Genomic DNA, 27,473 nt, shown 5'->3' on the forward strand with positions numbered 1-27,473 from the left:
AAGTGAGTGTTATATATGTTTATAAATGTGTATACATAATTATGTATATATATATATATGAATAAAATATATATTTATGTATGTTGTTGTTCAGTTATTTGGGGTTCATTTGGCAAAGACACTGGAATGGTTTGCCATTTCCTTCTCCAGTTCATTGTACAGATGAGGAACTGAGGCAAACAGGGCGAAGTGACTTGCCTAGGGTTATACAACTAGTAAGTGTCTGAGGCTATTGAACTCAGGAAGATGAGTCTTCCTGACTCCAACCCAGAACTCTACCCACTACACCACCTAGTTACCACCATATGTGTGTGTCTGTATACACATAGCTATATGCATTCATATATATTCTTGATAAACAAAAGGGACAAAGGGATATAGTTTGCATTTAGAAGCATGTACTTTAGATGCACTGATGTGAGATATTTTATGTATCAGGCCCTGACATAGATATTGGTGTTCCTGAGTCAATTCCCACGTTCCTAATCTTAGCCTGATGGTTTGTTCTTTTTGTCTACTTGCCTTGCAGAAAATCCTTCCAACATTCATTTTATTGAGCAACTCAGTGGAATGCGTGCTAGCTTCCAAGGAACAAGCCTGCACCTTAGTAGCGCCTTTTCTACAGGTGCTGTCTTTTCAGATAGCTTTTTAGATTCCCTGTTGGCCACGGTAAGTGTGACATTAAAGGTCACATCCTTAACTCAGAAGCCCCTTTAGACCTTGGAAATTAGGTGATTAGGGAATCAGAAAACAATCATGAGAGGAAACTTCTGTATAGCACTAGTAAAGCTAAATCCATACAAAGTATATCCATATAGATTGACCCTTTAGATTTTTTACATCAACACTAACAGGTTGGGACAGGGAATATATATCCATTGCATAGATGAGGAAACAGAGCTACACAAAAGCCTAGTGGCTTGCCATTGAACGATTATACCACAGAATGATTTTAAGTGTTATTTTGAATCCTATAGTTGGAAAACTGTACAACAGTCATGGAGTTGAGAGTCAATGTTGTGTGATGGATAGAGAGCTGGTCAGGAATACTTGGTTTTAGGTCCTTCCTCTAGTATTGGCTGTATGATCATGGGCTAGTCATTTAACCTCTCAGTGGGTCAGTCTGACAACTTTCTAAGACTTTCAGTTTCAGGGAATATGCTGATCTTCATTGGCAAATGAAGTTCCTTGAAAGTAGCTGCTTAAATCAATGAAACCACTGCTCCTATTTAAAAAAAAATGTGGAATGAATAACAATGCTGAAGGAAAGTTACAATTATAGGATCAAAGAAATTATAACAAGAAAAAGATCTTAGAAATCACAGGATCGGGGACTGAGTGTGAGAAAGGCACTTAGAGATCATCTAATCCAACATACTCATTATAAAGATGGGAATGACATGACTGAAGCCCAAGGAAGAGACAAGAGAGGTAACCAGATCTGGAAAATCTAGTCTAAACTCCTTATTTGTCAAGTGAGGAAGCTAAGGCCCAGAGTTGGAATGTGATTTATTCAAGATCATGTAATTAGGAAATAACTGATTCAATATTAGATGTGATCCTTTGATATCAAATCCATTGTCCTTTCCTCTATAATGCAAGGCCTGGGACTTGGCAAAGGTCACACGGTTAATAGATAGCAAAACCCTGAAGAGAATTCATGTCTTCCATTTCAAAATTTCAGACTCCTTTGATTAGACCATGTCACTTCTGGATTCTAACCCTCAATGTGTTAACAGCAAAACAGCACAGTTCAACACAATGCAACCTTAGACTGTCACTGCTCTCTTTCTCTCTTTTCCTTATAAAAGCTCCTTGAATCACAGCTACCAAATACTTTTCAAGGGCTTATTGATTTCCTGATGGTCAGACCTTGCAAAAACAAAACTTAGCACATGGTAGACATGATGCTATAAAGGAAAAAACAATGGATTTAGTGTCAAAAGACCACAGTTCAATATTGGAAATGCAATTTCCTACCTAAATTATCTTGAACCATTCATATCATCCCTGGGCCTAGGTTGCCACACTTGAAGAATGAGGAGTTTGAACTAGATTGTCTTTAAATTCCCTTCTGGCTCTAAATCCTATAAACCAATACACTATGTGAGAGTAATTGTTTGTTGTTGAGTCATTTTAGTCATGCCCACTTCTTCATGACGCCATTTGAGGTTTTCTTGGTGAAGAAATTGAAGTTGTTCACCATTTCCCTCTCCATCTCTTTTTACAAATGAGGAAACTGAGGCAAACAGTGTCAAGTAACTTGCCCAGGGGCACTCAGCTAGTAAGTGTCTAAGGCCAGCTTTGAACTCAGTGAGATGTGTTTACCTGGTTCTAAACCCAGTATTCTATCTACTGTGCCAGCTAAATGACCTATTGAGGGCAGTAACATGCCTCAAATGCAGGGCCAAAATATTCCTCTGTTTGTACTCTTGAGGCACATACCTAGCTCCAATAGCTATTATTCCAATGCACAGAATATTTTCCCTCAATATCAGTAATTACTAAACCCAAGGATAATAACTCTATTGTATTATCTATTAAAAGCCAAGTTTGCAAAGAACCATATAAATACCTTTTAGTGGAGGAAGTGAACTTACTTTCTATAGAGTTGGCTTCCTTCTGAGATTTCTTGCTGAGACAATGAATATCACTTCATGAAGCCTACATGCACACATCACTCAAGGCATCATGCTGGTATCCCAAGAACAGAATTACAGGCTAACTTTCTGCTTCCAGGAAATACTCATGTAAGAGGAGACAAGGAGTGAAACCTGCATCTAAACCATATATTTCCCTTCCTTGGAAATAGCCAATGACAAATAATCTCCAAGGAATAGTTTGCTTCAGTTGGTCAGACTGTAGCATTGCTTCTATTGCATACTGTCCACACTATCCTGTGTGTCCCCCTCCGCGCACCTAACCACAATTAGCTGTCAACAGGATTTGGGCTTTAGAGAAGTGTGTTATATTTCGATCTCTATCATACTCTAGGAGCATCATCAACCACCATGTGATTTCAGTAATAAAATATTGCTTCTCTGATGGTTTGGAATGAAATATGCCATAAATCTTCTGACAGGATAAGCAGCCAGACTTCACTAAAGTCTTAGCCAAAGAACCTGGCAAGGAAAAGAAGAGAGTGAAGTCTAGTTACTTTCCTAGGAGGGTGGCACTGTTAGAGAAAGTGTCATTTTGCTGTTTGTCACTGATTTGTCAATCAGCTCTCTGGTAATGAATGAATAGTTTTGTCAAGAAGATAGTAACTTGAGATGTAGCATGACTTATCTGTGGTGGGTGACACTGCTGCTGGGTTTAAGATCCCAGTTCTCTGCAGAAATGGTTACATGGCAGCAATGTGTTTCTGAAGATAAGGAGCCTTGGGCAAATATTGGCTGGTCCACTCATACAGGGGATCAAGGAACTACTTAGAATCTGCCAAAAGAGCTGAATTGGCTGAACGAATAAAAGGAAATAAAAGAAGGGAGGAGAAAGAGGAAGAGGTCAAGAAGGAAGGGGGAGGGAAGACAAGGAGAAAGAATAGAAGTAAGATCAAAGTGGAATAGCAGAAAAGGAGATGTAAAAAAGGGATGAGGAATAAAAGGATGAATGCATGAAAGAAAAAATGAATGAATGAATGAATAAATGAACATTTCTTAAGTGGTTACTGTGCCAGGTATTGTTCCATGTATTGTCAGGATTAGGAAATGGAGAAAAAAGAGGAAGCAAAGAAGAAATGGAGGAAATATGAGAAAATACTTAGTATGAAATTGACATAGTTAGACTATGGATGAAAATTTTGGTTTTTGCATCATTTGGTATGTTTATCACAGCGCCTGGAATATAGCAGGTGCTTAATAAATGCTGATTAATTCATTTATTGATTTTGGGTGTGCAAAGCTCTTTACAAATATCTCATTTTACCTTTGCCAGAACTCTGGGAGGTAGGTGCTATTTTTATCCCTATTTGACAGATAAGAAAGCTGAGGGAGACAGAGGTTAAGTGACTTTTCCATGTTCATACAACTAGTAAATATTTGAGGACAGATTTGAACTGACTCCAAACCTAGCACTCTATCCATAAGAATTCACATATTAGGAGCAGCTAGGTGGTACAGTGGATAGAGCACTGGCCCTGGATTCTGGAGGATCTGAGTTCAAATCTGGCCTCAAACATTTGATACTTACTAACTGTGTGACCCTGGACAAGTCACTTAACCCCAATAGCCTCACCAAAAACAAACAAACAAACAAAAAAGAATTCACATATTCTTGGATGCTGGCAACTTGATGATGAAGAATTAATAAAAATTCAAAAGAATTTTCTTTAGCCCCTTGGCAAAGTACCATTACAAGAGGAAATGCCATTTGGATTGATGTCCTGTAGGGTGATCACCATCTTCACAAGCAGCATCTTACCATCAAACCTCATGTTAACTTTAAAGTTACAGAAGATTGAACTTTTGAAGTGTAGGTTTTCCTGGCCATCTAACCCAGTTCATACCTGAAAAGCAATCTGCATTCTGAGAAGTGGTTATCCAGTTTCCACTTGAAGACCTGCAAATGACCTGGGGGGAGGTGGTGAGCACTATTTTCAAAGGCACACCAGGCCATTTTTAGATCTTTATAATTGTTAGGAATCAGTCAATCAGCAAGAATGTGTCTGCCATGTACCAGGTAGTATGTTAGGTGCTACAGCTAAAACACAACAAAGTAAGCCATCTTTACTCTCAAGGGGCTAATATTCCAATGGAGAAGAGAATGATAGATTCAAATATATACAGAATGAATATAAATAAATACAGAGGAGTTAAATACAATGCAATTTGGGAGAGCAGAGGGGTTCAGGAAGGACTTCATGTCAAAGATGGTACTTGGGTTATGTCTTGAAGCAAAAGGGTTTGTTTGGGTTTTTTGAGGCAAACGTGAGGAGGGACTATATTTCAGGCATGGGGGCTAGGCAGTACAAAGGCAGTGAGACAAAGAGATAGAGGGTCATGGTTGAGAAACAGAAAAATTCCAGACTGACTTGATTGAGATAGAGGGAATAATGGGAATTATAGGCTGGGTCAAGGTTTTGAAGAACTTTAAAAGCTAAATGGAAGAATTTATATTTTTAATCTAAATGAAATAAGGAGACACTAAAATTCATTGAATAAGGGAATGATATGGTCAGATTTTTGTTTCAGAAAAATTATTTTGTCACCCAGGTGGAAGAAGGACTAGAGTAAAGAGAAACATGTGGTTGGGAAATAAGTTGAGAAACTGTTATAATAATGGTGGAGAGGTGATAAACTAAGGTGGCAGTTATGTGAATATAGAGTAGGGGTCAGATGCAAGAAATGTTGGGGGAAGGTTAGGAACAGTAAGGCTTAGCAACTGTTTGGATACATAGGGTGAGAATCAGGAAGAGTTGAAGATAACTCTAGGTTACAAATCTGATTGAGTTTTGGGGAAATGATAGCTAGAATGTATGTAGTGGTCTAAGGTTTGCAAAGTGCTTTAATATGTTATCCCATTTGATCCTCAGGACAATTCTGCAAGGAAGGTGCTATTATGATGATTCATATTTTACAGATGAGTAAACTGAGGCTTATTAAGTAAAGAAGCCTAAGCAACTTGCCTAGGGTCACATAGTTATTAAGTGGCTGAAGTTGTATTTGAAGACAGACCTTCCTGATTTTATGTCCAGCACTCTATTCATTGCTGACTCTTAACTAGATCAACATAATAAAAAAGAGAAATAAGGTGTACCTCTTTGGATTTGTTAAGATTGAGAAGCCTCTAACATATCCTGTGTGAAATTTCCAGGAGGCAATTAGTGATGTGAGACCATCTCAGAGAAGAGATTGGGGCTGGATGTATAGAGGTAGAAGTTACTACCACAGACATGATCATTAAACTTGTGGGAGAAGATGAGGTCAACTAGAAAAAGAATATGTATAGAGAGGAACTGAAGGCATAGGATGGAGCACCAACAGTCATAGAATGTGAATTGGTTGAAAAACCAGCAAAAGAGACTGAGGGGTGGTTAGACAGATAGGAAGAGAATCAATAAGGATAGATCAAGCTTTATTCTACCACCTTGACAACTTCAAATTTGACTTCTGTTTTTGCCATAGTGGTCATTAGATTAATTGACCATTAATTCTCCCCCATTAGGTCACAAACTCCTAGAGGTCAGGAACTGTATTTTGCCATTTTGTCTATTACAGGTATTAGCACAGTGCCTAGTAAATTATAGGTACTTAATACATTTTTATTGAGTTGAATGAATGAAATGGCTAAAAAAGAACAAATCTAATCCCTCTTCCCTATGAAAGCCCTTTGAACCTAGCTATCATGGCCCACTTTTCACCCCTAGACTTCTTTTCTCTAGAGCAAACATTTTCAATTCCTTTAACCATTCCTCTCATTTTACCCACCAATCAAATAGTTCAATGCCAAACCCAGGGAACTCCACTGGTAACCTCCTGCAAAGTGTACATTTTCTATAGAGTCTAATCATTCAATCAGGCCTGAATCCATCTAGTTGCATTATCCTCTAGTCCACATATTTTATCAACTGTTTAACTAAAATCTAAGTAAAATCTGGGGCAGCTAGGTGGCACCATGGATAAAGAACCGGCCCTGGATTCAGGAGGACCTGAGTTCAAATCTGGATTCAGGCACTTGACACTTACTAGCTGTGTGACCCTGGGGAAGTAACTTAACCTTCATTTCCCCTCCCACCCCAAATCACTTAACTCCTATTTGTCTCAGTCCCTGAACTGTAAAATGGGGATAGCTGAGAAGGAAATGGCAAACCACTTCAGTATCTTTGCCAAGAAAACCCCATCAACAAGTCCATGGGGTCACAAAGAATTTGACATGACTGAATGACTGAACAACAAAAGTAGAATCTATGACATCCTCCATAAATACCAGTTTAGTAATCCTGTCAAAAAAGGAAAATAAGATTAATCTGACAAAACTTATTCTGGATGATACCTAATAGGCTTTTTGTTATTGTCAATTCCTTTGCTAGTTCTTCACTGTCCATTTCTTTATTGTTTTTGTCCAGAATTTTCCCAGGAATAGAAGTTAAGATTACTGGTATATGGTTTGCAGGTTATATTATCTTACTTTGTTTTTTTTTTAATCAAGCAATATTTGCTTTTCTCCAGTCTTTGAACACCTTTTCTGTTCACCATAATCTTTCAGATCTCATGGATAGTCACTCAGCAATCATATCTCTCAGTCCTTTTCATATATATCTATCTAAGAAGATAGCCCATCTTGGCCATGTGACTTTGGCTAATAAAAGGCTGCCACGTCCATTCTACTACCTAGTGATTTATCTTGGGAATCAACTTCCTGTTAGCCTTTTTGTTGTTGTTGTTCTTGTTTGTCACTTTCACCACAAAGAAACAAACAAAAAAGAACTGAGCCATAATGCTTGTTCCCAACCCCCCTTCCCTCTCTGCCTCTCTGTCTGTCCCTCTTTCTCTCTCTTGTCAATTATCTTTCCATCCACCCCAAACAAAAGTCTCAATCCTTCCTGGAAACTCCTCTTTCCCTCAATATAGCTTTAAAATATACATATTTCTGTTGTCCCTAACTTTCCTTGCCAACATCAGCTTATTCTAAGTTTTCACATTCCTGACAGTATTTTCCCAAGACTATGCCATTATCTAACATCCATCTTCTATTTCCTATCCTTGCTTCCATCTTTAGTACATCTTTTAAAAATCTAATTGGGTTGGCAAGATTCCCATGCATACACATCAGTCTCTTCAGACAAATGCCATCTTTTCTTTTTTTTTTTCCACATCAGAATTGTTTCTGCTTGTGTCTTCAGAATTTCATTCTTAAGAGTTTCCCAACCCACCTTCTGGGATGATTTCCTGCTAACATCTCAGCAGATAGGATCCTATCCATCCTTCATTGAAATCCTCTGAAATCTAGATTCTCTCCTCAATTCTAGCATGCATGCTGAACCATACCTGGTTTCCTCTACTTTTCTATCACAGAAAGTTTTCACTTCCTCTCAGGTTCCTTATATGTTCACACTAGGATCCATTTTCTCCCTGTTAGTGGGGATCAGAACCAGAATGGATTTTCCTCGTGTTTATTCCTCCATTATTTTGAAGGACAAAATTTTCATTAAGGTAAGTCAAGGAGATGTTAGTAATTTTGGCTAAAAAGAAAGTCCCCTGTCACTACTATGCCACGTCTCTGTGTTGGGTTTGGTCTGTTTCCCTGAAATCTTCATCTATTTCTACCTTCTGTCCTGAGGGTCTCTAGTATACATATGACAGTATCACTTTTCTTTCTCCATTAGCAAGTCACCTTCCCCCCACACACACACACCACCACCATTCTTTCTTCCTTTGGTTCTTAGATTTTCTCACTTTGGTATACCTTCTTAATACACAATGTTAGATGACTTTCCCCTTTAAGAATCTTTTATCTTTTGAATAAGGTATACCTACCTAGAGCCATATTCCAGATGTGGATTTAATCACATCAAATCAAATTTTGTTTTTCCAATCATTGCTTTAATGGGCAAACTGTGAGGAAAACATAGTCCATACCACTGTGGTCTTCAGTGTTTTACACAAGACTGTATAACTGTTAGCAATACTTTCTGGTTTTCTTCAGTTAGGGCCATTTATGGCCTAATAAATTATCAGGAGTATGTATTAGCCATGTGTTTTGATAACTTTTAGGGAGGGAGGGTTCTCTGTTATGTCTTGCATATAAGTGCCCAGGTTGAAAACAGAGTACTCTATTGATGTTATCAGAATGACAAATGCCTGCCCCAGTATCCTTGAGCTTGGAGTACAAACGGCTGTTTTCTCCTCAGAGGATCCTGAACTCTCTCCTTCAAGAAGAGACATAAACATTTAAAGATATTAATGCATAGTTATTTTCCTTACATTACTCCTTTGTGAGATTTTCTTCGATGCTACATTTTCCTGACAAAGGTCAGTCAGTCGATAAACATTTATTAAGTACCTACTACGTGTCAGGCACTGAAGCTACAACGAAAAGTAAAGATATAGTACCTCTTTTCAAGGAATTCTCAACCAAGTACAAACAAGTTATATAGAGAGTAAATTGAAAATGATAAACAAGGCATTGACATTAAGGAGGACTAGAAAGGGTTTCCTGTGGAAGATGAAATTTAGTCTTGGAACTGAATGAAGCCAGGGAATCCAGAAGGCAGAGATGAAGAGAGAGAGAGAGAGAGAGAGAGAGAGAGAGAGAGAGAGAGAGAGAGAGAGAGAGAGAGAGAGAGAGAGAGAGCATTCCAGGGATGAAGGACAGCCAGGGAAAAGGCCAGGATGTAGGAGATGGATTGAATGGGGCTGGCAGGGAGAAAAAAGATTGTCTTGAAGCAATGAGAACCTAATTGAAGCTACATAGCATAAATTTATATTCTACTCAGTCAGAACAGTTTTGTGATTTTCTCCAGCTTTGTTCAGAAGCACCTGCATAGGAGAGAAGGAAGCAGATGGTACAAATGATCCAAGGCTGTGTCTTTGGCAAGACAAGATAGTCAGCAGATGAAATGGGCAAAGAACTAAAGCAAAGAGGAAAGTATAGAGTTGAATTGGTTTACCAAAGGTCAAGTTATAGTAGGAGGGCAAATGCTTGAGAAAGAGCTGAGGAGTCAAGGCAGTAGGGAAGGAGTTCACAGTATGGAAGATGAAAATGGCTTGAAGTTGCAAGGCAGAGGAAGAGGTGGAATCAAAATAGATTGTGATCAGATAAAAGAACTTCAGAGTTAATAATCATGGAAGTGGTGAATTTGTGGGCGGTGGCAATATCAAAGTCATGACTATCTGATATCCCTGTGTGTGGCTGAGGAGGAGTAGAAGAGTACATCACAAGAAATTAAGACCTTGAGAAATTGTGAGGTTAGGGTGTTTCAGAGAGCATCAATATGTGTACTGATGTCTCTAGTATGAGGGCAGGATTTGTGGAGGGGAGAAAGCCTGTAAACCAGATACTGAAATTTTTGAGGAGAGAAGGGGAAGGACCCACAAGTTGGTAGAGAATAGCTACTGTAATTTTGTTTAGATGTTTGATATGGTTGGGTGAACCTTAAGGATGAGAGATTACTGAATAAGAATGATAAAGAGAGAACCTGCAAGTGCCAACGTAGAGCAAGGAGTAGTCTAAGTTCCACACCTTAACTAATGGGGAGGGGGCTACAGCCAGTGATAAAAAGGAGGCCAGGGAAAACATGTCATTGGGAGGGGGCTAGGTCTCAGAGATAAAAGATGGAAGGAAAGAAAAAGGAAAAGATTTAAGTTCTTAACTCTTAAGAAAAAGAACTCTTCCCCCTACTTTGCTTCCAGGTTGATGTGGAAATAGTAGATTTTGAGTCCTAACCAAAGTTAAGGGATTTGGTTCCAAATCCTGACTCTTTCACTTTACTACCTGTGAGATTTTAGATGTGTCATTTATCCTCTTTGTGCCTGATCATGTTAAAATTAGAATTTGAAACTGGTTGATTCCTAAAGTCCCTTCTAACCTCACTATTTCTCACAACCCTAGCCCCACCATATCCAATTTGTTGTCATAGCCTCTCAATTTCACTCATGCAACATCTCCCAAATGCATCCCCTTTTCTCCTGTGACTCTGTCACCACTCAAGTGCAAGCCTTCATCACCTCACACCTGGACTATTGCACTAGCCTGATGATGGCTCTGCCTGCCTCAAAGCTTTCTCCACTCCAATTCATCCTCCATTCAGCTACTAACGTGGTTTTCCTAAAGTTACCCTAGTTAGTAAATACCAGTGGCTGCCTATCACCTCCAAGATCAAATAAAACACCCTCTTTTTGACATTCAAAGCCCTTCTTAGCCAAATCTCCCTCACTCCGCCTTTCCAATCTTCATACACCTTACAACTTCCCCATAAATCCAAGTATTTTTTGATCCAGGGATACTGACCCCCTAGGTGTTCCACCAACATGACACTCCATCTCTTGGCTGCCAGCATTTTCTTTAGCTTTGCCTCATGTCTGCAATGTTCTCTTTCCTCATCTCTTCCTCCTAATTTCCCTGTCTGCCTTCAGGTCCCAACTAAAATCTCACCTTCTGCAGGAACCCTTTCCCAAGCCCTAATAACTCTAGTGCTTTCTCTCTTTTATTTAATATTAATCCTGTATTTAGCTTGCCTGAACACATAGACTTGCTTGTTGTTGCCATCATTAGATTATGAGTTGCTTGAGAGCAAGGATTATATTTTTTGCCTTTCTTTGCATGCCCGTACTTAGCATAGCCTAGTACATGGAAGGTGCCTCACAACAATTCTGGGAGGTAGTTGCTATTATTTACCCTATCTTATTATTTAGGAAAGTGAGACAAACAGAGGTTAATTGCCCAGGGTCACACAGCTATTAAGTGTGGACCATATTGGAGCTCTTCCTGATTCCAAGTTGGGCATTCTATCTATGGTGCTACTTAACTGCCTGCATTTACATTATTCCAATTAATCTGAACACTTCTGAACCTGTCTGCTTAGGCTAATTCATCTTGGTTAGGGTTGCCATTGGCCACTGCTTTATCTTTAGCAAAGAAAAAGTTACTTGTTTCACGTTCATACTGTCAGTTAGTGGCAAAGCCAGAACCACCCTGATCCCATGGGTTCTAGACTAGTGCTTTAGAACCAGGTTATATCATTCTAGAAGTTGCTTTGGAAGGTATTTTGGTTTTTAAATCTATACCAAATAGCTTAGAGATTTCTATCTGTTATAAGTGTTAATAGAGCCCTGGGATAACTCTCATTTCAAGGCACTGGTCTTCTAGCTACTTCCATTTAGATTCACATCCTTCCTTTTGTTCTAGCAAGTGTTCAAATATTGGAAATTTAAAGGTCCTAAAGTATTTAAAGCACATTGCAACTTACAGATTTTCTTTAATAAAGGCAGAATGCACATCTTGAGTCCACAGTAATGAGAAGAGAAGAAAGCCCAGCATAAGGGTGACACACAAATCCCATTATTTCCCCCAGCATAGAAATATGATCCTTTTGATGTCAAATATTAAGAAATGAAGAAATGATGCTTCTCAAAGTAAAATCCTTCTCAGTTAAATATGCAAAATGCAGAATCCCTCAGAGCACTCTGGGATAAGGCGGGAATATAAACCCTGACTTTAAACAGTAGAGAATTACACTAACCGCATTACATTTGATCGCTTTACAATATGGTCATATGATCTTAATCGGATTGAAGTTTAGACTGAATTTAATAATTCCATTCGTCCCCATCTTGGCTCCTTAAGACTGGCAGAGGGTGGGGTTGGAGGAAGCATATTCCATAAGCAAAGATATGGGTTTTGGTGGGTTGAGAGGCAGGAAAGCAAAGAGGAATTAGGAGGAATCATATTCCCTTATGAAATGTCTTGAGGACAGAGATTAAGGTGGAGAAGTAGAAGGGTGACACTTTAATTGCAATTGGGAAATATTCCGGCAGTCCTTTTGCCCTCACTTTCCTTGGCTCTCTTGAATAGATCATACAAATATCATGGGAATGTTGCTGTTTGGTCTCAAGGAATGCTGTATTCAGGAGTTGTGAACAATAGGGGACACAGGGCCTTTCTCGCCTTTTTCAAATTATGGGCTTTCCAATACTAGAATTCTATACAGAGACCAAATTAATCACCAGCTCAGAAAAAAGATAAACACAGGAGGGAAAAACTCAGTTCTGAGTTTTTTTTCTTTATTCTTCCTTCTAAAGATATGTGTAAGCATATATGCATGAATTTGTGTATACACATGTGTACATATACATATGTATTTATGGACGTATATATATATAATTTTGGGGGGTTCTTTTAATAGTCACAATGGGGGACTCATTTATATTCAATTAAATTTTTATATATTAACTGTAAGTTCAAAAGAGTGGTATGCTGGTTAATGTTTAACAACTAGCTCTCTGAAAAAAATATCTGTATTATACTCTTTTACATTCAATCTAAAATTATTAACATTAGTATTTTCACCATCATTTTTCTTAAGTCTAGACAATCAACAAAACAATAAATAAAGCTCTAATTTATAGAATGCTCACAATGAAAATTAAATAATCAAATCTCCAACATGCCCCTGGAAACCTTAAGGAAAGACAACACCATCCAACTGGAATGTTGTGTTCCTGGTTGCATTTGTAGAAAATTTGAGTTATGAAATGAGACTTTTAACTTTTACTGAAGAAGCACATGCTTTTAAAGATAAACAGCCAAGTTAAAATGCTTTTTCTATAGCTAGTTATTTTGTATTGGATTTCATATTATCTCTTTCAGGAAAGGAGGGAGAGAAGGAATGCCATGCAAGTAAAATATATTATTAAAATGATTTTTCTAGTATAACTGTTGCAGTAGTATGGGAAATGAGTAACTACATTGAATTCTTTTGCCCAAGAACACTGCATTATTTCTTCCTTTCTTATAATTTCATATACTCATTAAATAGTTTTTCTGACCATTAAACCTACCATAGTACAGATGGATTTAAAGAGAGGACTCATTGGTCTATGTATGAATGTAATGTAGGTGAAACAGTATCTCATAGGAAACTGCTCATGGAATCTGGGCTGAATAGTAACAAAGTGGTACCTGTGAGTTCAGCTACAGATGGGTCTCTTTCCCATTTATTTATTCGTAATGTCTTTCCCATGTACAATCTATCAAACCGTCAATCAACATTGATTGTGCTTGCTATGTTCAGGCACTATGCTAATAAGCACTGAGACTACAAAGAGAGGCAAAAAGTCATTCTTACATTCAAGAAGCTTATGATATCATGAGAGAGATAGCATGCAAATAAATAAATACAAGATAAACAGGAAATAATTAATAGAGGGAAGGCACTGGAATTAAGAGGGGTTGGGGAAGAATTCTTATAGAACATGGATTTTATTGGGGACATAAAGGAGTCCAGGGAGATCCGTGGAGGAAGAGGGAGAGCATTGCAGGCATGGGAAATAGCCAGAGAGAATGCCTAGAACCAAGAAGTGGAAGGGAACATTCAGGAGGCCAGTGCCACTGGATTGAAGACTATGCCGGGTGGGGCGGGGGGTGGATAGGTGGGGAAGGGCTTTGAAGGCCAAACAAAGCACTCTGTATTTGCTCATGGAAGCAATAGGGGGCACTGGAGTTTATTGAGTGGGAGGTGGGGAGGTGACATGATCAAACCTATCTTTTAGGAAAATCATTTTAATGTATGAATTGAGGATGTATTAGAGTGTGGAAAGGATTGAGATGGGCAGATCCACCAGCAGGCTATTGCACTAATCCAGGTGCAAAGTGATGAGGGCTTGTCAGAGGAGAAAAAGGTGGATTTTTGAGACATGAAAAAGGTGAAATCAACAGGCCTTGGCAGCACGTTAGATACGGGGGGGAGAATCCAGGATTACACCTAGATTGTGAACCTCAGGGATGAGAAGGATGGCCCTCTACAGTAATAGGAAATGTAGGAGCAAGGAGGATTTAGGGGGAAAGATAACAATCTTATTGGATCCTCACCAAAATATTATTGGGGTAGGTACAGCAGTTACTTTTATCCTCAATTTAGAAGCAGGGAAACTGAAAGAGAAGTAAAGAGATTGGTTAAAAACAACTAGCGAATGGTATGGTTGGGATGAAAACTCTGACTCACAGGCCTGACATCTCGTTCAATGTATTTGTCAACAAGCTGTAAATTCCTGTGCCTTTCAATATGCATAGTGAGGTCTCAATTAATGTCACTGACACTGCCCCAAATAAAGGACAAACATACAACATAAAGGATATAAACATACAACATATAGGGATAAAAACATACAACATATAAGGTGGTGAACTAAGTGAATGGGAACAGAAAGGAGTTTGCATGTTTCTCACACAGATATAATAGAAAATTTCATCAAGGAAAATTACAACTATAAAACAATATAATAAAACTTATGATAGTAGTAGTTAGGCAAACTGTATATACCTCTAAACACAGGAAGGGGATAAAGGCAGAATATGACTGTAACAGATGCATTACATGATGGGTGCACATCAGTCTAGTAAGGAGCTGTAAGATTCACATAAGTATCTATAACAAAAAAATCAGGATAAGTACCTAAGGCAGATGCATATGAGACCCAATGCGGAAAAGGATGATATTAACAAGGGACCTAAGAAAGCTTCATGGAAGAGTTTGCATTTGATTTGGAATAATAATGATTTGGGAAATGTGGTTTGAAAGAGTTCTGCCCATCCTCACTCTCAGTTTCTAAGTCTCTATAAATCAGTTGTCACAACCTTCCTGACCATTTCACTTGCTTGTGTCCTCTTTTCTAGGCCTTCTATAACTACCGTGTCCTAGAATTACTCCGCATGCTAGTGACAGGTGAGGTGAGTTATGACATCGAGCAGGATATGGAAATGGAGAACTTCAGTGATAGCTTCTTTTCACTCTTGCTTGGAAGAGGCCGGTGTAAGTTGGCTCTTCTCTCCTTGAACCAAACAATATTATTGGACCTTCCTGTAAGTTCATTTTGGGTTTTTTGTTTTTTTTTTTTTAATTTTATCATAATATTGATTTCCCCTTCCTCTCCACTCTGGATGGTGTCTGACAATGATCAAGTTAACTGTATTTATTCAGGCTCAGAACAATTAATGGGTAATTTTTTTTTAAATCATAAAAGCATTTTATGATTTTCCAGTTACATGTAAATATAGTTTTCAACATTTGGGGGTTTTTAGTCCATATTTTATTTATTTGCAATTTGCCCCATTACATAGAAAAACAAATTTTCACATAAATTTATAAAACTTTGTGTTCCAAATTCTCTTCCTCTCTCCTTCCCCACCCCCTTAAGAACTCAAGCAATTCAATATAAGTTATACATTTACACTCATGTAAAACATTTCCACATTAGTCGACTATGAAAGAAAACATACAAAAAACCTTAGAAAGAGTAATTCAATCAGTATTCAGATACCATCAGTTCTTTCTCTGTAGATGGATTACATTTTTCATAAGTCCTTCTGATAGCATCCTGCTCATAATTTCTTATAGCACCATACTGTTCCATCCTAATCTCATCCCACAATTTGTTCAGCCATTCCCCAATTGATGGGCATCACCCCAATTTTGAATTCAACTTTTCTTTTAATCTCTTTTAGGATATCACCCTAGTAGTGGTATTACTAGGTCAAAGAATATGCATGGCTTTATAGCCATTTGGCCATAGTTCCAAACTTCTCTACAGAATGTTTGAATCAATGTACAACTTTACTAAGAGTGCATTAATGTCCCATTTTCCCCATATCCCCCACAACATTTGTCATTTTCCTCTGTTGTCCTATTATCCAATCCAATAGGTATGAGGTAGTACCCAGAATTGTTGTGACCTGAATTTCTCCAATCAATAGTGGGGTAGAGCATGTTTTTCATATGGCTATAGGTGTCTTTTATTATTTCATCTGAAAAGTCCATGTCTTTTGAGAATCTATCAGTTGGGCAATGACTCTCATTTGTTTGTTTGTTTGTTTTGTTTTTGCATGGCAATGAGGTTTCAGTGACTTGCCCAGGGTCACACAGCTAGTTAAAGGTCAAGTGTCTGAGGCTGGATTTGAACTCAGGTCCTCCTGAATCCAGAGCCAGTGCTTTATCCACTGCACCACCCAGCTGCCCCTAAATGGCCCTCATTTTAACAAATTTGACTCATTTCTCTATCAAAATGCATTTCTTTGTTTGTTTGTTTTAGAATTTTTATTTTCCCAAATTACATGTAAAAAAAAAAATTAACGACAATTTTTTTTAAAACTGTGTTCCAAATTCTCTTCCTCCCTTCCCACCCTCCCCTTAAGAACTCAGGCAATTCAATGTAAGTTATACATGTGTAATCTTGCAAAACATTTCCACATTACTCAGGTTGTAAAAGAAAACAGATAAAAACAAAACTTCGGATAAAGGAACTAACAAAAATTTATGCTTCAATCTGTATTCGAATACCATCAGCTTTTCAAGTAGTTGACTTTATTTTTTTTCTTTTCTTTTTTTTTGTGGGGCAATGGGGGTTAAGTGACTTGCCCAGGGTCACATAGCTAGTAAGTGTCAAGTGTCTGAGGTCATATTTGAACTCAGGTCCTCCTCAATTCAGGGCCTGTGCTTTATCCACTGCGCCACCTAGCTGCCCCAGGTTGACTTTATTTTCATGACTTTCCTGCATCACTCTCATTTCTCCTTCCATTTTTACCTCTACTTCTCCTACCTTATCTTCAAAGTTCTTTTTGAGCACTTCTATACATTGACACAAATTCATATTTTTCTTGGAAGCTTTGGATATAGGAGCTTTGACTTTATTATCTTCTTCTGAGGGTGTATTTTGATCTTCCTTGTCACCAAAGAAACTTTCTAGGGTCCACGTTTTTTTCTGTCTGCTCATTTTGCCAGCCTGTTTCTTGACTTTTGATTCTTCCTTAAAGCGGGGCACTGCTCCCAGGTCACACTGTCCCAAACTTCAGGGGGTTCCAGGGGGTACTATTTAAGGAGAGGCATGTTCTACACTTCCCTGACCTGTGCTCTAGTCTGTTAGTACCCACAGGCCTGCTTGCTTTTTAACATGGTAACAGAATTCTTTTTCACTCTGATTGCAAGCTCTGGTGTGCCTGTGCCCCTCCCCGACCTGGCCCACCACTCAAGACTGCTTCCTAGTTCCATGCATGGGCAACACAGCAGAGGTCCACCTCAGTGCCAGCAGAGACCCCTTCAATCTCCCTGTCTGACCTTTTGACCCCCTTACTGGTCTGTGAGCTAAGTTCCAGAAGCAGCCACTGCCTCAGCTGATGCCAAGGCTCCCTAGGCCTGATTCTCTGGGGCTAGGGCTAGGGCTGCATGATTCAGCATGGATCTGCACTCAACTCTAACCCCAGCACCACAGACCTTTTCTGCCCACCTTCTAAGCTGTCATTGGCTGGAAAATGGTTTCACCCCATCCTTTTGTGGGTTCTTGTGCTCCAGGAATTGTCTTATGGTACTATTTGAAGGTATTTGGAGGAACTTCTGGGAGAGCTCTGAGGAGTCACTGGCTTTCCTCAGCCATCTTGGCTCCGCCCAGGAAGTCTCCTCAACATTTGCTTTTATAAGATTTTTAGTTCCAAAATTTTCTCTGTCCCTTCCTTCCCTGCTCCCCAAGACAGGAAGCAATTATATATATAAAATCACATTAAACATATTTCTACATTAGTCATGTCGTCAAAGAAGAATCAGAACAAAAGGGAAAAACCTCAAAAAAGAACAAAACAACAGAAAAGTGCAAACAGTATGGTTCAATCTGTATTCAGATTCCAGAGTTCTTTTTTTTCTGGATATCAATTGCATTTTCCATCATAAGTTCTTTGGAATTGTCTTGGATCATTGTATTGCCGAGATGAGCTAAGTCTATCATAGTTGGTCATCATACAACATTGCTGTTACTGTGTACGATGTTTTCCTGGTTTTGTTCACTTCACTCAGCATCAGTCCACTTAAGTCTTTCCAGGTTTTTCTGAAATCTGCCTGTTCATCATTTCTTTTAGCACAATAATATTCCATTACATTCATATATCACAACTTGTTCAGCCATTCAATTGTTGGACATTCCCCTGATTTCCAATGCATTGCCAGCACAAAGAGAGCTGCTATTAATATTTTTGTATATGTGGGTCCTTTTCCCTAATGACTAAACATTTATTTATACAAGGTCCTAACAGAAAATGGGATGGATTAATAAAAAAGTGGGCATAAAATAATTGCAAGATATCTAAGATTCTTTCTAGGTAGGTTTTCTGGGGAACTTGTGTTTGAACTGGATATTGTGGGTTTTGTGGGCTAATGTCTATATTTGCTTAATCCAATGAAATGTGAAGAAGTAGAGGTAGATAAAAATGCCAAAGGGCACTGGGGGACCCTGGTAAATGTGAAGAGATCCAATGCATATTTAGGAGATCAGAATAGAAAAAGAAATGTTTCTGACACTGGAGTGGATAAATATTATTAATACATTTAGTATATTTGGGCATTGCTATTCCCCAGTTTATGCTATTTAGTGGAATCCATTAGAATGTAAGAAATGTAAAATTGATATGGTTTGAGTAAGCAATAGAACATTTGCAGCAGAAGATGGAGCAGGGTTGCTTCTGGTGCGGGGTACACACTCCAAGGTATTACCATTTCTTCCTGTGGGTTTGTGCATACAACTTCCAGATCATTCAAAATCACTATAAGCAAACAAGTATTTATTTAGTACATACTACGTACAAGGTATGGCAGGTAGGAGGTACAGTAGATAGGTCCTCCTGACTCCAAGGCCAGTACTCTAAGTTCAAATCCAGCCACAGACATTTGCTAGCTGTGTGACACTGGGCAAGTCACTTTACCTTATTTACCTCAGTTTCCTCATCTTTAAAATGAACTGGAAAAGGGAATCGCAAACTATTCCAGTATCTTTGCTAAGAAAACACCAAATGAGGTCATAAAGAGTCAGATATTAGTGGATGACTAAACAACAACAATAATAATAATAATGTATACAGCACTGTGCTTAGAATAAATAGAAAGACACAACCACAGTCACTGATATCAAGGAGCTCACATCCTAATATGCTCTTTGTATTTTAATTTCAGAGGCTGAAACTAAATCCCCAAAGTAAAAGGAAAAACTAAGTACCAAATTCTCAAGTTTTGACTCCTTTTTATTGTTTCAGAAGTTCAGGATTTTTCAACTGATTTTGGCAAACATGTCAATAAATAATTATGATCTAGAGGCATGACGTCCTGTAACTTCTTATTCTGTCAGGGAAAAAATCAACCTGGTTTGCAAGGATCACTACTCCCTTTCACTCTTTCTCAGTGGAATATTGTCCTGAATTTTGGTGTTGCCCAGATTTGTTTCCTTTTTCCACCTGATAGAAACTCTTAGATTTGTTTGACCCTAGTGGCCATTACTTCTGCTTAAGGTATTTTAACTTTCTCATTCATGTGAACCCTGGGGAGCACCTGAGACTATGACCTTATAGTAATGTCTTGTAGTATAATATGTCTTATAGTACAATATGACCTAGAGGTCCCTCAGTGCTCAAGCTCTTTATATTCCTTGGAAACCAAATTTTCAAGTCTGTTGAAGGCTTTTGTTGTTGTTTTTTTCCTGTACGTAATTTCTCTCTTCTGACATTTCCATCATCCTGGTTTAGGACATTATCACTTCATGCCTGCGCTATTGAAATAACCTGTGGGTTGGTTTCCTTTCCTCAAGTCTCTCCCATTTCAATTCATCCTTCACTCCAATGTCAAACTGATCTTTCTTAAGCTCAGGTCTAACAATATCAGGCCCTTCTTCCTGACTTCATTTAATAATGTCCAGTGATCCCTATTCCCTCCAGGATCAAATATAAAATTCTATTTTTATCTTTTCAAAGCACTTCATAAACTTGATCCTTCCTATCTTCTCAATCTTCTTAACCATTATCCTCAACCACTTCCCTCTACATAGATACTCTGACATCCTGTGACATTGGTCACCTTGAGGATTTTTATATCCTCCAATTCTGGGCATTTTCACTGGCTGTCACTCATGCCTAAAACCTGCTCCATCACAGCTTTCCTGGCTTCTTTCAATAGCTCAACTAAAGTCCTATCTTCCACAAAAGACTTTCCCAATCATCCTTAATTTTAAAGCCTTCCTTCTAAGCTCATCTACAATTTATCCTTATATAGGTTATTTGTCCATAATTATTTGTATTTTGTTTTCCCCATTAGATTGTGATATCCTTTAGAGAAGGCACTGGCATCTTTGGTTTGTTTGTTCCTTTAATTTCTACTTTTTTTCCTCTCTAGAGCCAGGATATAATGATTACCAGGGCACTAATCTAAGAACTAATAAGTAAACTAAATAACCAAGTATCTTCAAACTGTGATGGTAGGAAGCAGATATCCTACCTCCACCACTTCTCCTCTTGAGGAGAACCAAGTGCTGTAACAATAAATTCATGTTGACTGATTTTTTTATCCAATAACAATAGGGCTTCCTCCTTTTCCCTTAGGCTAGGGATACTTTTGGAGAGGTATTCTGTGGGTCATTGGACAATTTTGGAATCCTGTGCCTTGGCCTATATCGCCTGATGGATGATGAACAGAAAAATCCACTGCAAAAAAGGAAAGTATGCTACTTTTGAAACTGCAGGTTGTTTGGCTGGGAACAAAAAAAAAAAGCTGTCTAAATTCAATCTTTGTCATTAATGAATAAACCTCAAGCTAGGGATTTGAGAAGACAGAGAAGTTGCTGAAGAGATGAGTGGTAGGGGAAGAAGGGCTGTGAGAATTGTAGTGGACCCTTAAAGTAAATGAAAGGTAAATAGCAATAGAGACAATAGATAATGCCTTTCTTAACCTAGAAGCTTTGAAACTGTCTTACAGTTTAGTTCATTTTTATCTCTGGCCCACCCAGATGGAGATATTTCCTCAGCCATGACTACTTTGCCTCTTTAGACAGTGTGTGGCATATTTTTTTTCTTGCTGGAATGTCCAGATACCCAATGGGTCTCTAACCAAACCACTGAACGTGACAATGTAGTAGGAAGGTCTCCATCAAAGAGGGAAATCTGTTTTTTTTCTTTCTCTAGCCTTGAATTTTGATCTTAATCATCAAAATGAGCTTTTCCCCTTTCTGACAATCAAACAGGGTTCCCTGATCCCACAGAACCCTGAAGAAATATTGCTAATGTTCGCTTCAAGTACAGCTTCACTACAGGCATTGGTGGGGGGTTCACAACTCTGATTTCTTTTACAGGTTTGTGATTACTCGACCAGACAATGATTTTAAACTACAACCTACAGACTTAATGTTTTGTGCCATCCCATTCAACGTTGCTAATTATAAGGAATCATCTTCGCTTACAAAGTCAGTGCCGGGATTTAAATCAAAAGGAGATGCTCGTAAGGCCAGGGGATCTGACGCTAGAAGCAGAAAGGGAGAAGAAGAGAAAGAAGCCACAGGAAGTGGACAAAGAGGAGGAAGAAGAAGACCAACAAGGAGAGGAACATCACTAGAAACAAGAGATTTAGAAGAAGATGAGGAAACACAAGCACAAGCTGCAGCCTCTTACAATAGGCATTCAATGGTCAGGATTTCAATGCTCTGTAAATCCTTATTCTTGGCTATGGAATCAGAAGCCAGGAAGCCATCACCCAGATAGTCTGAAAACAAGCACTATTAAACCAGGAAAGAAATAGTCATCCAGAAACCACTCTGTTTTGGTGGCTAGCAGCAATATGCCATTAGAAATGACAACTGAATTGCAACAAAATGTCAGGGAAATTGCTGCAAGATAAACAAATCAGTCTGAAATTAAAAAAAAAAAGAAGTAAAGAAATAAAAACAAGGATAAAACAAAAATCTGGGTTATTCCAAAGGAATATATTATGATAATTTTTTTTTAATTCCCTTATGTCTCTACAGTGAGAGTTAATTGTTAATTTGTCCAAGAGCAGATGAGTACTTGTCTTTCAGTGAGAAAGTCTGGGTTCTAGTCCTGGTTCAGCCACTTAGAATAAATTGTGTATTGATTCTTCTCACTGAAAATCTCCAGGTCTTAATTTCCTCATTTTAAGAATAAACAGGCTGGACTGAATTTAGTTCAATTAGACAAATATATGAGTGTCTATAAGGCATACGAGGACTGATAGATAAAGTATTTATATAAGGGTGAAGTTCTACTACATCCTTGCCATTTGCTTCTTTTTATTCCCCTGCCCTTCTAGTGCCAAATAGATACATTCATGTAACTCACCTTTATCTAAGGTCCCTTAGAGCAGAATTGCTATTGTGTAAAGAGCACTGAGTTTCAGGGGTCAGAAGACCTGGGATTCAAGTAAGCCTCATCCAAAATACCTCCCACCCTCTTAATATTACCTCTTCCTTCTCTTCTCTTCACAATTACATGCCAATTCAAAATCAGTCCACTGTTTTGATTGAATTAAAACAATTGGTGCTTTTTAATCCTATCACAGAATCATAAATTACTATGAATGAATTATTATGATATAATAATATTATTATGAATTACTATGAAGGGCCCTCTAGAACCCATCTAGTCCAACTTGTACCTAAAACGAAATCTGTTCTAAACATCCTCCATAGATAGTTATCTAGCCTTAATTTGAAGACCTCCACTGTGGGAAAATCAAAGAACTTACTACCTTGTGAGGTAATCTATTCTACATCTATATAGTTCTTATTATTAGGAATATTTTCCTTGTATGAAGACTACATTTGCTGCTTTGCAACTTTAACCTATTGTTCCCGCTTTTGTTTTCTGGGGTCTACAACTCTCAAATGTCTTCTGTATCTCTCAAAAAGAAGTATTGGTTTTATATATTCATTATTAGTATTAATCATTTCTACATATGCATGTGCACATATAGGTGTATATTGTTTATTATCATTTATATGCATATAGATGTCTTAGTATTTGTATGATCTTATAATGTATGTATATACTTGTGTATATGCATGTGTGTACACATACATATATGCACATACATGTGTATTGAATTTTATTACTGCTTATGGATATATAACATATATAATGTGCATTGTATGTATGTACATATATATTTGTGACTACTTCTATATAGATTAGATAGATATAGATATATCTCTGCCTAACTCTACTTTGATTACACCTAAATCCTAATCTAAATAGAGCTAACTAAATATAGATAATATAGATGGATATAGATATAAATTAGATATAGATACATAGAGTAGCATAGCCACTAGGATACCTCTCAACTTGCACTCAAAGGGTGGATGCTGGGTAATGGCTACCCTACAATCAAGTTATCCTATGGTTCCTCAATCTGAAAGCCTCAACACATGAGTTCCTACCAATGTGCCTGGTTGGAGGATATAATTAGCTAATGGGGTTTTCTGATGACCTATTTCTTACCCTAAGCAGTTCCCCTGCCCTGACCCTATCCTTCTCTCATCCACACTAATTGACCAAGGAAAGCTGTGGTCCACAGAATTGGCTAGATATAGGAAGACAAATACCAATCTCTCCTCCTTTTCTCATTTACAAGCAACTTCATACTTAATATATACTTACTCTATTAACAAATCCTCTATGGTCAAGACTTTCCAACTCTTACAGAGAAAAAATATTTTACCAGTGTTCATAGTATTTAGGGAGTTTACTTTTTTTTTTCAGGGCAATGTGGGTAATGTGACTTTCCCAGGGTCACACAACTAGTAAGTGTCAGGTGTCTGAGGGCAGAATTGAACTCAGGTCCTTCTGGATCCAGGGCCAGGGCTTCATCCACTGTTCCACCTAGCTGCCCCCAGGAGTTTACTTTTAGTCAGCCAATAAGCTTTTATTAAGGCACTTAATGTGCTTAGCACTGGGGATAGAAAGAACAGGAAAAGTCCCTGCTCTCAAGGAAATCATAGTCTAATAAGATATACAATATTACAACAACTATGTAGAAGACAAGATACAAATGACAGAGAAAGAGAGACAGACAGAAATAGATATACAGGGTAAATATGAAATAATTTCCCCCAGGAAGTCATTAGCATCAAGGGGAATAAAAGCTTCTTGTTGAAGGGAATATAATAGCTAGGACTTGAAGAAATCTAGGGAAGCTGGGAAGTGGAGATGTGGAAGGGAAAAAGTTCCAGGCATGGGAGACAACGAATAAAACTTCGCAGAACTGGAAAATAAAGTATCTGGTATGAGGAAAACTAAAGGGGCCCGTGCCACTGGATTGCAGAGTAAATAGCTGAGTGGAAGAGTGGTTGGAGAAAGGGGAGTGAGTAGTGACATGTAAGGAAGAGTGGACTAGTTTATGAAGGATTTTGAAAAGTAAACAGATTTTATATTTGATCTTGGAGTTGGTTTGGAACCAGTGAAGTTTGCTAAGGAGTAGAGTGATATGGTCAGATGATGTGGCAGGGAGACCCACCAGCACACTTTTGCACTATCACAGGCTTGAGGCTGTGAGGCACCATACCAGGGTAGTGGCAGTGTCTCAGGAAAATAAAGGCGACATGTATGAGAGGTGTTATGGATATAGAATTGAAAGGGCTTAGCAAATGATTGGATATTGGTGGGGAGGAGGGTAAGAGAGTGAGGAGGCTGCATTTTGAGCCTGGGTGACTGGGAAGATGGCGGTCCCTTTAATAATAGGGAAGTTAAGAAAAGGGTAATATTTGGAAAGGGAAGAAATAACTAATTCTATTTTGAACATGTTGAATTTAAGATGTTTAAAGGACACCAAATTATAGATTTCCAATAGTCAGTTGGAAATGAAAGCCCAAAGGTCATGAAAGGGCTGGCTAAATAAATTTGAGAATCATCAGCATTAGAGAAGATAATTGAATCTTTGGTAACTGATGAGATCAACAAGTGAAATAATATGAAGGGAGAAGAGAAGAGGGCCTAGGACAGAGCCTAGAGACCTCTTCTTTGAAGGATTAACATAGATGAAGATCCATCAATAGAGACTGAAAAGGAGTAGGTCAGATAAGTAGGAACCAAACCAGGATGGAATAGTGTCATAGAATCATAGAGAGAAGGCACTATAAGTGATAAGAGAGGAACTGAAAGTGTCAAAGGATACAGAGAGATCAAGGAAGATGAGGAATGAGAAAAGGTTACTAGATATGGCAATTAAGAGATCCCTGGTAACTTCAGAAAAAGCAGGTTTGGTTGAAGGATGAACTCAGAAATTAAGACTATAGAGAATTCAGAAAAGAAAGAGGGAGAGGGAGTGGAAACATCAATTTTAGACCCACAACAGAGAGGAAATATATGGGAAGACAACTAGAAAGTGATTAATAAATGAGGATTTTTTGAGGATGAGCAAGATATATTTGTAGGCAGTAGGGAAGCAACCAGGAGATAAGGAAATATTAAAGTGAGAGAGTAGAAATGATAGAGGGGAAACTCTACAGGAGAAGATGAGATAGAAAGTAGTACCACTTGTGCATATAGAGGGGTTTGCATTGGCAAGGCTATAGAGGTCTACTTCTTCATGTAAGACAAAGATGAATGAAGAGATAGTAAGTGAAGGCTTCGGAGTGATTTGAAATGAAGAGTGGAGAAGAGAGAGCTATGTGAATGGCTTCATATTTTCAGTGGCATATGAAGGTGAGTTTTTATCTTTGGGGGTAGAGGATGAGGGAGCTATGGGAGGTTTATGAAGGCATGAAAAGGTATGAAAAAGACACTATTGAAAGTGGAATAGTAAGTCCATTGGGGAGGTGTAAAAGAATGTCTTGGGGCAGCTAGGTGGCACAGTGGATAAAGCACTGGTCCTGGATTCAGGAGGACCTGAGTTCAAATTTGACCTCAGACACTTGACACTTACTAGCTGTGTGACCATGGGCACGACACTTAACCCCAATTGCCTCACCAAAAAACAGGTAGATAGATAGAATAGATAGATAGAATAGATAGAATAGAAAGAAAGAAAGAAAGAAAGAAAGAAAGAAAGAAAGAAAGAAAGAAAGAAAGAAAGAAAGAAAGAAAGAAAGAAAGAAAGAAAGGAAAAGAAAGAAAGTCTTTGTGGCAGTGAGGGCCCAGTTGAGATTCCATAACAAATTTGTAATGGACCTAGCCACTACGATTTCATGATTTTGTTCAGCTTCATGCAGTAACATCTGATTACAAGAAAAGGCAGATATGATGAATGCAATCACTGTAATCTATGGCTTGGTCTTTGAAAGGCAAGGGGAAAGAGGGTAAGTAAAGGAGCAAGATAACAGTATTGAGTTAAACTGATTTGCCAAGGGTTCAAAAGGGTGAACTGAAGAGGTTGTAATTAGTATGTAGAATGATACACTAGGAAAGGACAGGAATTAAGGGTTTGGAGGTCACTATGAGGTTGTGGTTACATGTCAGAGGATAAGGAAACCAGTGTTCATGAGTATGGAAGTGGTATGTTTGTGGGTGGTGGTAAGATCAGTATATTCAATTCAATAAACTTTTATTAAGTGTCTATTATCTGAAGTGCTAGGGATACAAATAAGAAAGAAAAAGATAGTCCCTACCCTTAAAAGTTAATGAAAGGGGGCAGGGGCAGCTAGGTGGTGCAGTGGATAGAGCACCAGCCCTGGATTCAGGAGTACCTGAGTTCAAATCCGGCCTCAGACACTTAATACTTACTAGCTGTGTGACCCTGGGCAAGTCGCTTAACCCCAATTGCCTCACTAAAAAAAAAAAAAAAGTTAATGAAGGAAGAAAACACACAAAAGGAAGATGAACACAGAGATATGGAACAACAGAGCATATTTGGTGATGGTGGGAATCTTGTTCTATTGAGTTAAGACCAAGCAGAATTGTAGATAGATGGAAAATGAAGTGAACTGCAAAATCCAAGTTCAGCACTCTATAAATTAAGGCTTTGGTTAAGTTTAGTGTTCCACCTTCCAGCCCTCCAATCAGAGAAGAGAAGA

The 27,473-nt window shown here is 38.3% G+C and overlaps 1 protein-coding gene across 1 annotated transcript in view; it reads left to right on the plus strand.

The window, feature by feature from the left end:
* The window catches only part of KCNU1 (potassium calcium-activated channel subfamily U member 1), a 261,654-nt gene extending 239,445 nt beyond the window's left edge, over window positions 1-22,209 (plus strand). Inside the window, 4 exon segments of the mRNA XM_043981056.1 lie at window positions 530-669; window positions 15,331-15,516; window positions 21,058-21,164; window positions 21,798-22,209. Coding sequence (XP_043836991.1) covers window positions 530-669; window positions 15,331-15,516; window positions 21,058-21,164; window positions 21,798-22,209 — 845 coding nt within the window.
* The last annotated feature ends 5,264 nt before the right edge of the window (window positions 22,210-27,473 follow it).

This window comes from Dromiciops gliroides, chromosome 2, assembly GCF_019393635.1.
Source record: "Dromiciops gliroides isolate mDroGli1 chromosome 2, mDroGli1.pri, whole genome shotgun sequence".
Classification (NCBI taxonomy): domain Eukaryota; kingdom Metazoa; phylum Chordata; class Mammalia; order Microbiotheria; family Microbiotheriidae; genus Dromiciops; species Dromiciops gliroides.